The sequence below is a fragment of the Trichomycterus rosablanca genome, chromosome 5 (assembly GCF_030014385.1).
Source record: "Trichomycterus rosablanca isolate fTriRos1 chromosome 5, fTriRos1.hap1, whole genome shotgun sequence".
NCBI lineage: Eukaryota > Metazoa > Chordata > Actinopteri > Siluriformes > Trichomycteridae > Trichomycterus > Trichomycterus rosablanca.
Window position 1 is genome coordinate 31,215,568 of NC_085992.1, and position 12,145 is coordinate 31,227,712.

At 39.4% G+C, this 12,145-nt stretch overlaps 1 protein-coding gene across 1 annotated transcript in view; it reads left to right on the forward strand.

Moving 5' to 3' along the window:
- The window catches only part of prkceb (protein kinase C, epsilon b), a 112,665-nt gene that overhangs the window by 81,220 nt on the left and 19,300 nt on the right, over positions 1–12,145 (forward strand). The window contains exon 11 of the mRNA XM_062995975.1: positions 7,473–7,627. Within this exon, the coding sequence (XP_062852045.1) occupies positions 7,473–7,627 (155 nt within the window). The remainder of the gene's footprint in view (positions 1–7,472; positions 7,628–12,145) is intronic.

The following is a 12,145-nucleotide window of genomic DNA, read 5'->3' on the forward strand; positions in this document are numbered from 1 at the left end:
GTCTCTGATGAGCAAACATGATCAGAGGATCTCCAGTTTGTCAACAAATGTGTGAGAAAATTATTGAAATGTTTAAAAACAATGTACCTCAAGAAAGACTGGAAGAGATTTGCATATTTCTCCCTCTACAGTGCATAATATCATTGAACGATTCAAGGAATCGTGAGTAATTTCAGTGCATTAAGGTCAAGATCTTCGATCCCTCAGACAGCACTGCATCAAGAACCGCCATTCAACAATAGCTGATATAACCACATGGGTGAGGGATTACTTTGGCAAACCTTTGTCAAGCACTACAGTACGGAGTTACATGCACAAATGCCACTTAAAACTTTACTGTGCAAAAAAGAAGCCTTATGTTAACCATGTCCAGAAGCAGTGTCGACTTCTCTGGGCTTGGAGGCATCTAGGATGGACCATCACACAGAGGAACCGTGTATTGTGGTCAGATAAATCAGCATTCCAGGTCTTTTTTATTATTTACATTTTCCATGCTGTCCGAAATTTTTCTGATTTGGGGTTGTACTTTGGCCATTTTGTTACAATAAAATCATCTGCTCTCTTAGCTTTTGTGACAGTTTGACATGTTTGCAGCACTCCTTGAGTACATCTGGGTGGTGTTTATAGAGGACATCATAGCTGAAGCAATTAAAGGTGGTTATTGAGTTCCCAATGGTTTAATCATGTTGTCATACAGACTAGTGGAAGGTTTTAACATCAGCAGTATTATGTAGAGGTTAAATATTTGTGATGGCAATTTAAACTAAATTTTGGCAATTTAAACAATTTTCTTTAATTAACAATCATTCATTTGTTTGTTCATTTGCTTTTTCTCTCCGATATAGACTAATAAAGACTTAATTTAAGTCTAAATCTAGCTAGGCAAAAAGACTAATAAATTAAAAAGAGTTATACATCCTTTTCTATAATTAAAAATGTGGGTTTTCTTCCCACCCCAGGAAACATGTAATCAGTGAACTGACTGCACTAAATTTCCCCTAAGTATGTGTTTGTGTAAGAAAGTGAATATTGTGTGACTGTGTTGCCCTACAGATGCCCTACAGTGGCTTAGCACCATATTCAGGTTGTGTTCCTGACTTGCGTCCAGGGTTCCTGGGTGCTAATGGACCCACTGTGATACTGCCCAGGATAAAGTATTGAATTAAAAAGATTAAATGAATGAATGCTTTATATTTTGTGTGTTTACAAGAACCATGCGTTCTGGACTTATGGATCAAAATTCTTGACTGGTGTCCAGGGCCACACACAATCCACTCTGTACTGTAATTATTGTGATTTCCTCTTGCTATTAGCATCACACAGCTTTCCATTTGTCAAACGAATAGGCAGCTTGCTAATCTCACAATCTTGCTGCAGCCATTACTTAACCCTTGAGAAAAATGGGTCACTACTTAAACTAAATCTAACTGTTTTTACTGTTCCCTCATGCACTCGTGCACTGTATACATTGATATTCAGTGTCAGAAATTTTATATATATCCTTTCAAATGTACTAAGACTTTGGATTGGTGAAATGCAGAATTCAGGTACACACATACACCATCCACGATCCATCAAAGTCCCAATCTGCCGCACACTATGTTGGTTTGTTGGGTCTGGCCAGTTTATCTGGGGATCGGGTCTCTACATTGCGGGGACGCCAGTATCTCTACAATTCTAATTGGAGGCAGGAAATGTTTATTCACGTTTGATTGGGTGGGCCTTTGCTGTGTCTCTGGGAACACTTTAAACAAACTATTTCAGCATCCTGTTTAAACTCGCTTTCAGAGAAAGAGAAGACGAGGCAAAGGCAAGGCAGACCACCACACTTATGTAAGACTGGGGTTCCTAAGCCCAGTCCTAGGGAGCTTGTTCTCTTTCACAGCTTTAGGCAATCCTTGTTAATAACACCTGACTTAGCCTGTGGCCAGCATGGTCATAAACCGATGAGCTGGATCAGTTGTATTAAAATTAGATGTGTAAAAAAGGTGAAAGTTTATCACAACCCCAAATCAGAAAAAGTTGGGACAGCATGGAAAATGCAAATAATAAAAAAAATGTAAGAGTTTCTTACATTTACTTTGACTTTTATTTTATTGCAGACAGTTTGAACCCAAGATATTTCATGTTATGTCTGCTCAACTTCATTTCATTTGTTAATATACATCCATTCCTGCATTTCAGGCCTGCAACACATTCCAAAAAAGTTGGGACAGTAAAGCTTTTACCACTTTGTAATGTTGTCATTCTAAAAGACATTTTGGCACTGAGGATACCAATCCAAGTCTTAAGATGTGCAACAGTATGGTGTCGTCATTGTCACACGTTTCATTTCAATATTCTCCACACATTCTCTACTGGGGACAGGTCAGGAATGCAGCCAGGCCAGTCCAGTACCCGTACCCTCTTCTTCCGCAGCCATTCCTTTGTAATGTGTGCAGCATGTGGTTTTGCATTGTCTTGTTGAAAAATGCATGGACGTCCCTGGAAAAGATGACGTCTTGAAGGCAGCACATGTTGCTCTAAGATCTCAATGTACTTTTCTGCATTAATGCTGCCATCACAGAAGTGTAAATGACCTTTGCCAAGGGCACTGACACAGCCTCATACCATGACAGACCCTGGCTTTTGGACTTGTTGCTAATAACAGTCTGGATGGTCTTTTTTCGTCTTTGGTCCGGAGCTCACAGCGTCCATTTTTTCCAAAAAAGAATGCTGATTCATCTGACTACAAAACACATTTCCACTGTGTGATGGTCCATCCTAGGTGCCTCCAAGCCCAGAGAAGTCGACACCGCTTCTGGACATAAGGCTTCTTTTTTTGTACAGTAAAGTTTTAAGTGGTATTTGTGCATGTAACTCTGTATTGTAGTGCTTGACAAAGGTTTGCCAAAGTAATCTTTCACCCATGTGGTCATATCAGCTATTGTTGAGTGGCGGTTCTTGATGCAGTGCCGTCTAAGAGATTGAAAATTACGGGCGTTCAGCTTAAGCTTGCTCCCTTGGCCTTTACACACTGAAATTCCTCCCGATTCCTTGAATCGTTCAATGATATTATGCGCAGTAGAGGGAAAAATATGCAAACCCCTTCCAATCTTTCTTTGAGGTTCATTGTTTTTAAACATTTCAATTATTTTCTCACGCATTTGATGACAAACTGGAGATCCTCTGATCATCTTTGCTCATCAAAGACTCAGCCTTTCCTGGATGCTGCTTTTGTACCAAACCATGATTACAATCACCTGTTGACATCACCTGTTTGAAATCACATATTTAGTTTTTTTCACCTCATTACCAGCCCTACACTGCCCCCGTCCCAACTTTTTTTGAAACGTGTTGCAGGCCTGAAATGCAGGAATGGATGTTTATTAATAAATTACATGAAGTTGAGCAGATAAAACATGAAATATCTTGGGTTGAAACTGTCTGCAATCAAATAAAAGTCAAAGTAAATGTAAGAAACTCTGTATTTTTATTTTATTTCCAACTTTTTCTTGTTTTTGTTTGTACTTACTTTCCCTCTAATTTTATTCTGAATGCATTTTAGTGCTTCAATGCAAACGTGGCTAAATGCATTAAATGTGCTTATGTACTGTATACAGAAATGAAAATATCATATGTTTGACATCCTAGCTTGCTTTAAACACCTGACTTAGCCTGTGGCCAGCATAGCCACAAACCAGTGAGCTGTATCAGTTGTATTTAAATTAGATGTGAGATGTAAAATAGGTGAAAGTTTATCAAATCTGTTATGTTTTCCAGACAAGTTGCCCAACTTAAAATAGCATTTTCTAACAATATTTTTTAAACAATATTTCAGTCTTTATTCAATGTTTTTAGTACAATTTACTTTATTCATGACTCATGTCAAGTTGTGCCATTCTGTGTTGCTGTGTAAATTAGATATGTTTTTAGTTAATTTCCTTTTCCTTTAATTCTAAATGCATTTTAGTGCTTTAATGCAAACATGGCTACATTCATTAAAATGTGCTTACGTATTGTATACAGAAATTAAAATCATATGTTTGACATTCTAACTTGCTTAAACCTGTTATCTCTCCTCATGGAGCATCACATGCCATAAAAAATATTTACTTAATAAGATTTTAACGAAATGTAGACTAATAAACTAGACACTTACAAAAAGTGTTCAAGTAGACAGACTTCAGCTGGCCAGATGTATCTGGATAGACATATTGACTGAACAGTCTGAAATCCAGCGTGGTGGCAAAGTGATTGTTTTGATTGTCAGATTAGCAGCAACATTTTACCTTTGTAAGTTTTCATTCATTTATCTTTATTTTTTTCTTAATATACTTTAAGCAATTACACTGGGGGGGGGGGGTTGTGGCACAGTGGCGCAGTGGGTAACACTGTCGCCTCACAGCAAGAAGGGTCTGGGTTTTATTCCCAAGCAAGGGTTCTTTTTGCCTGGAGTTACTTGTTCTCCCTGTGTCCGCATAGGTTTCCTCTGTGTGCTCAGGTGTACTTCAACAATTCTACAGACATGCAGGCAGGCCAGTTGGAGCTACTAAATAATGTGTCTGTGCCCGGTGATGTATATGTCTGAGGTGTTTCCTGTCTTTCGCCCAGTGAATCATATCCACTGTGACCCTGATCAGGATAAAGTGCCGGTAAAACAGACAATGAATGAATGAATGTATTACAGTGGGATAATTCCTGAAACCCAGAGTACCTTAATGAGTCCTGAGTCATTTGATTTTTAGTTTCCAGCAGAAAAAGATTAGCAGAGTCCAGTCTGTTTTTTTTAATATTTTGTTTATGCATTTTCTCCCCTTTTTCTCCCTTTTAGCGCATCCAATTGCCCAATTGCGTCATGTTTTCTCTCCACCAATGCCGATCACTGCTCTGATTGAGGAGAACGAAGCTAACCCACGCCCCCTCTGACACGTGGGCAGCATGCCGTATGCATCTTATCACCTACACTTTGACGAGTGCAGAAAAGAACTCTTTTCTCATCTCTGTGCAGGCGGCATCAATCAGCCAGCAGAGAGAGACCCCATCCGGCTCAGTCCCTCCCATCAGAACAACAGGCCAATCGTTGTTCATGTGGCCGCTCAGCCTAGCCGGCAGGCAGAACTGAGATTCGATACGATGCATTTGAGATCCCAGCTCTGGTTCCAATGTGTGTTTTTTACCGCTGCGCCACCTGAGCGGCCTGAGTCCAGTCTGTTTTAATAATTTGGGCTTTAAATGATGGCTTTATTTGAACAAACCAAATATATGCAATCTTTATTTGTTGGTTTATTGGACTGTGAGCTGAAGAGCAACTCATTTTGGTCTATAGTTAATCTACTGTATATTGCAGCAAGCATTTACACTTAAGTAATATATTTTTTTTTTTTTACTTGAGTACATCACTAAAGTGAAAGGGCAACGTTTAAACATTAGACAGCCAAACAAATATCACACTTCAGGTTTTGTTCACCATAAAGCATGAGTTAGATCTGTTTAGCTTTCCCACTGGGCCAAAGTTCATCGCAGGGAAGTTTATCTCATTTGCGCAGTAAAAAAACATCTTCCGGTATTATGAAATACCAAGCAGATCTTGAGCTAAGCCATGCTGTGCTAAGCTGCTACTGTAATGAATCCTTATTAGATGAAAGACAACAAATGTTGCTGTACCCATTGTGCAAAATTTATGGGAAGTGCCGGCTTACCGGCTGAACCCTCCCAGCTTTTCCTTTTTTTTTTGTTCAGAAATGTACAAAAAAACAGAAAGTGACCAGTAGGGTCATGTCCTTACTGCTTCATATTTCATACTTTAGTTTGAACATAGTTTTGGAAGATTAAAGCTGCACGTAACTTTTTTTATCACAAAATAATGTATACATTACTAGAAAAAAGTCCTAGAAATAACAGTACTCTGTGTTTGTCAGTAATATGTCAGTGTTACACTTCAGCTATGTAAATTAGACCTGTCAATTATATTCAGGTCAGGATTTGGCTTGTGTTTTTGTAATGGGTTATCATGGACAGAAGCCACTTTCGACCATCTGTTTCTATTCAGTAGTCCATTTATCCCAGTAATGCCCATAATATCTATGTATTCCCAAATATAAGCTTTAGTTTGTGACCACTGTTCTGCTAATGCAGTTTTCTGTGTTTGACATACAGTCATCATGGCAGTCTTGGAAGTTCAGTGACAACCTGCTGGGTTAAAATATACACACAGCACACTTAATATTGTTATGTCACTTAGCTCTTTTTGCCTTGATCAGATTCTTTCGACAGCCATTAACAACATTCTGTCACATCTCTGGATGAATCTCTGACCACTTTGAAGAATAAACATTTAATAAAAGTGTTTTAGTACAGCTCACATAGGTCACACACAGGCACCATACATTACGACCGGGGTTTTCAACCTGTGTGTGTTTGCGCGAGTACCTGTCCAAGGGGGTGCGACATTATGAGATTTTTTTTAACTTCTAAATCTAAAGCAATTCATTTTTCATCCACAGGAGACATATTTGTCTCGCTGACCACGCACACATGCACGTTTAATGTTGTCCAGCTCAGTATAGGACGTGTTTGTGTGTGTCTTTAAGAGAGGTGTATAGTGGGAGATGCTCTGTTCATAATATTGCTATAAGTGATTCAGGAGTCGATTCGTAAGTTTCTCTCCTCAGTCAGCCCTCCGTTCTTACTGTTATTAATGACGCTGCGGTTTTAAATAAACACCAGCTACTGTCAGTCAAAGCAGAGTATCCTGAACTAACAAACTTATCAATTGATGTACAATGGCTGTACTTGGCTCTGTGAAGTAACATTTTGTGCTGGTCAAGAGCTTTTGCAACGGTTTCTGTGCGGGGGTGGGGGGGGACGCAAGTTTACGGTCGGCACACGAATGGGGGCGCATGTCCAAAAAGGTTGAAAACCCCTGCATTACGATGCCACAGAGAACTCGACCAGGAGGACAACAAAGCTAGCAAATAAACAACTTTTCAAGCTGCAGCGAAATAACACTGATAAGACATAGAGACTGATTAAGGAAACACCATGACAGTCCTCTGCACCTTTATGCTTCCTGCTGGCCATTATGGCATAGCAGGTGAGCATGATTCTGCAACCCAGGCCCCCTGCCATTCTCCATGTGGATTTGTTACATTATCTCTATTTATATGTCACCTGCTGCAGTCAATTATAAACAGTAATGAGGAATTAGGAGACCACTTCCAAGCTTGATAAGAACTCTCTACAACACTACATAATCAATGGTAGGGTCTAGAAACCCAATTTTGCACTCTGTTGGTTGTCATATGTTTGCTTTAAGACATTATATTGAAGTGCTAATTATAAAATTTACTTTATATGTGTAACTTAATAAAAATAAAATTGGAAAGTCAAATTACACCATGTGTAAAACATAAGTTGTCTTTAAGAGACTTGAGTCTACATGTTTTAAGCCACTATGCTGAATCTAGTTCCTTCTGTCTTTCTCTTATCAGGATCGCCTGTTCTTTGTTATGGAATATGTGAATGGAGGGGACCTGATGTTCCAGATCCAGCGCTCACGTAAATTCGATGAAGCCCGCTCCCGTTTCTATGCTGCTGAGGTCACCTCTGCTCTTATGTTTCTCCATCGGAACGGCGTCATTTATAGGTAACGTGCCATGTTGCCATGTAGCAGAAGTATATGGGTGAGGAAGAGGGGATAAACTTTTTATTGTGTCTTTGCTAAACATATTTCATATTCAGTAATGTTGTTGTTTATAACTTCCAAAGAGTTAAAATGTCCTTTTTGTCTATGCAAAAAGTTTTTGTCAAATGTGAAGTGCTGATAGCTTCTATTTTTGCATATTTGCATATTTTTGCCATAACATTAAAACCACCTCCTTGTTTCTACACTCACTGTCCATTTGATCAGCTCCACTTACCATATAGAAGCACTTTGTAGTTCTACAATTGCTGACTGTAGTCCATCTGTTTCTCTGCATGCTTTGTTAGCCCCCTTTCATGCTGTTCTTCAATGGTCAGGACCCACACAGGACCACTACAGAGTAGGTATTATTTAGGTGGTGGGTCATTCTCAGCACTGCAGTGACACTGACATGGTGGTGGTGTGTTAGTGTGTGTTGTGCTGGTATGAGTGGATAAGACACAGCAATGCTGATGGAGTTTTTAAACACCTCACTGTCACTAGTGGATAGTCCACCAACCAAAAACATCCAGCCAACAGCGCCCTGTGGGCAGCGTCCTTTGACCACTGATGAAGGTCTAGAAAATGACCAACTCAAACAGCAGCAATAGATGAGCGATCGTCTCTGATTTTACATCTACAAGGTGGACCAACTAGGTAGGAGTGTTTAATAGAGTGGACAGTGAGTGGACACGGTATTTAAAAACTCCAGTAGCGCTGCTGTGTCTGATCCACTCATACCAGCACAACACACTCTAACACACCACCACCATGTCATTGTCAGTGCAGTGCTGAGAATGATCCACCACCTAAATAATACCTACTCTGTGGTGGGACCCCCTTTGGGGGTCCTGACAATTGAAGAACAGGGTGAAAGCAGGTTAAAAAGCATGCAGAGAAACAGATGGACTACAGTCAGTAATTGTAGAATGACAGAGTGCTTTTATATGGTAAGTGGAGCTGATAAAATGGACAGTGAGTGTAGAAACAAGGAGGTGGTTTTAATGTTATGGCTGATCAGTGTATACAGTATTACAATGACAACCTAATTAAACATAAGATACACTCTTAAAATTACAAATCCAATTATCTAATAAACCTGGTTCATTTAAGTGCAACTATTCTAAAGACACCCAAACTTCATAACTGTCAGCCCTGTCAAAACATCACTTTCAGGAACCTTTGCAGCAATGTGAAGCAGTTAAGGAATTAAGAAGTCTGAAATAGGTTTACAAAGCCATTTTAAGGCACAGTAAAACCTAATGGAGAAGACTTGGAACAATAATGAATCATCCCAATGTTCTTGTTTGTGACTTATTCAGGAAGGCACAAAAGAACCCAAAAGAACATCTAAGGAACTGTAGGCCTTAATTATTTTAGATAAGGTCAGCATTTATAATTCCACCCATAGAAAGAGACTGGGCAAAATCATATATGTGAGAGAGTTGCAAAACCGTAACCACTGCTAACCAAGAGAAACAAAAGTTGCCATTACATCTGGTGTAAAACTAACAACATTACACATTAATTAGATCGTACCAATACTCAAACATAGTGATGGTAGTGTGATGGTGAATAGTCATAGTCTGATGCTGTAGCAAAACCTAAACTAGCAGTTGGTGCTCAAAAGCCCTATAGTGTTGCCTTAAGCAAGTCTGCAAAGAAAACTCGGTCAATATTTAAAATACATGAATACGATGTGCTGTACTATACTCTTACTACTATACTCTTCTTTAACATATTATTGTAAATGTTTCCTATTAATTCTGTAGAATTTTCACTAGTTGTCAGTAATCACTGTTTTCCAAGAAACTATTCATCCACTACTGAACTAAGCAGAAGATACTCATTCCCATGTTAAGTTTTATTTTAAATATTATTACTATTATATAAATAGTTGCTCATTATCTTTTTGTACACAAACCCTTCTAGTTAAAACTACTTTCCACTTTAGACTTGATAAAGCTGTCACATAATGTTACTCAACAGAGAACCAGTGGAGTTCATGTAACAAGAACAATTACATGTTGTTGCTGGTCAGTCTACTGATAGGGGTGTTTGTTGGTCTTGTTTACCTCTCAGTGTTTACTTGAAGGAGCCATGTCCGTCAGATGATTTATGTTCTCTCAGACAGTTTGTTTATCTACTCATTTTTGTGTCATTAAACACACAAACAGGCCGTGCTGAGGGCACGAAGATGGCATTCTTTTCTATTTACGTCCATCTTTTTCCCTTTGTGTTAAAGCTTCAATATACTGTCTTTATACAGTATATGTTTATACATTCAATATGTCTTTATAGTTAAACAATATTTGAATTTATCTGATTGAATTATTGTTTATCTTAGATTCTCAGGGCCCGAAGTCATTTTAGATGGACTGTTTTTTGTTTTGTTTTGTTTTTTTAAAAAACAGATGTAAACAGACATTGGATTCTACATGCCAAAGATGAAAAAGACCATCCAGACATCCAAAAGTGCAAAAAACAGCATCTGTAATGGCATGGGGGTGCATCACTGCCCACAGCATGTGTGATCCGAATATATGTGAAGGTGCCATTGATGCTGAGGCTTAAATTGGTTAATTGGAGAGACATGCTGTCGTCAGGATGACGTATTTTCCCAGGAACTCCATGTCTGTTTCAGTAGGACAATGCTAGGCCTCATTCTGCACAAGTTACAATAGCTAGCTTTCAATGCTCATTTTAAGTGCAAAGTGCTACACAGGTGCAAAATGGTGTTGATATATTCACATTAATGCACTCAGTATAAAAACAACATTTAATTACTGATCATTCTATTCACTATTCATTATATATCAGCACTCAGAGCACTGGTCATGTCTTTGGCCCTTAAGCTCTCAGCTCTCCCACTTAGCCATGTTATGATGTTTTTAATTTTCTGGCCTTGAATAGGAAGAATGTCATTCAGCCTTGAATGTTGTTTTATTGAACTGAGGCATTAGCTTCCACTGCCAGTTTTCCTTTAGCAGACGCAGATGGGAAGTGTTACAACCATTTATTTAATTTTGGGTTCCCCAAGTTTGTTAGGTCAAATTGCTGGTACTGTTTGTGTTTCTAAAATATTTGAGAAATGACCATCCAGATGTGTCTTTGATTTGACCTGCAGTAAGTTGTTCTCCATGCTTGCTCTTGGAAAGGTTCAGTTCATTCTTTGGCTGTTTTATTTTTCTTTCTGACAGGGAAACATTTGCTGGTCGATGATTTTTGTGTATTATCTAATTCAGACAAGCTTATAGTTATAGTTTTGCTGTAAATCAGTGCAAACAATTAATTGTCCTATTCGCTCTTCCAAATGTGTCACACTTAATGAATATGGATCATTGGACATGACATATTACACATAAAGCTGATTAAAAAGACATTTTCTAAAACAGAATGTGATAGAATATCACTTATGTTCAGCGACTTAATATATGTATTTATTCTTATATTTATTGGCAGTGGTTTTTGGATTATGGATGCCCATCCACACTGATTTGCTTTTATCATTTGGCTGGTGTTCTTAAACTTGGTTGCTTAAAATTGCTTTGGTTAGCACATTTTATTAATACCACACAATTTACACTGACCTGGCATAACATTATGACCACTGACAGGTAAAGTGAGTAACACTGATTATCTCTTCATCATGGTACCTGTTAGTGGGTGGGATATATTAGGCAGCAAGTGAACATTTTATCCTCAAAGTCGATGTGTTAGAAGCAGGAAAAATGGGCAAGCGTAAGGATTTGAGCAAGTTTGACAAGGGCCAAATTGTGATGGCCAGACGACTGGGTCAGAGCATCTCCAAAACTCCAGCTTTTGTGGGGTGTTTCCGGTCTGCAGTGGTCAGTATCTATCAAAAGTGGTCCAAAGAAGGAACAGTGGTAAACCAGTGAGAGGGTCATGGCCGGCCAAGGCTCATTGATGCATGTAGGGAGAGAACGCTGGCCCGTGTGAGCCAACAGACAAGCTACTGTAGCTCAAGTTGCTGAAGAAGTTAATGCTGGTTCTGATAGAAAGGTGTCAGAATACACAGTGCATCACAGTTTGTTGCATATGGGGCTGCATAGCCGCAGACCAGTCAGTGTGCCAATGCTGACCCCTGTCCACCGCCGAAAGCGCCAACAATGGGCACGTGAGCATCGGAACTGGACCACGGAGCAATGGAAGAAGGTGTCCTGGTCAGATGAATCACGTTTTCTTTTACATCACGTGGATGGCCGGGTGCGTGTGCATCGCTTACCTGGGGAACACATGGCACCAGGATGCACTATGGGAAGAAGGCAAGCCGGCTGAGGCAGTTTGATGCTTTGGGCGATGTTCTGCTGGGAAACCTTGGGTCCTGCCAACCATGTGGATGTTACTTTGACACGTACACCTACCTAAGCATTGTTGCAGACCATGTACACCCTTTCATGGAAACGGTATTCCCTGATGGCTGTGGCCTCTTTCAGCAGGATAATGCACCCTGCCACAAAG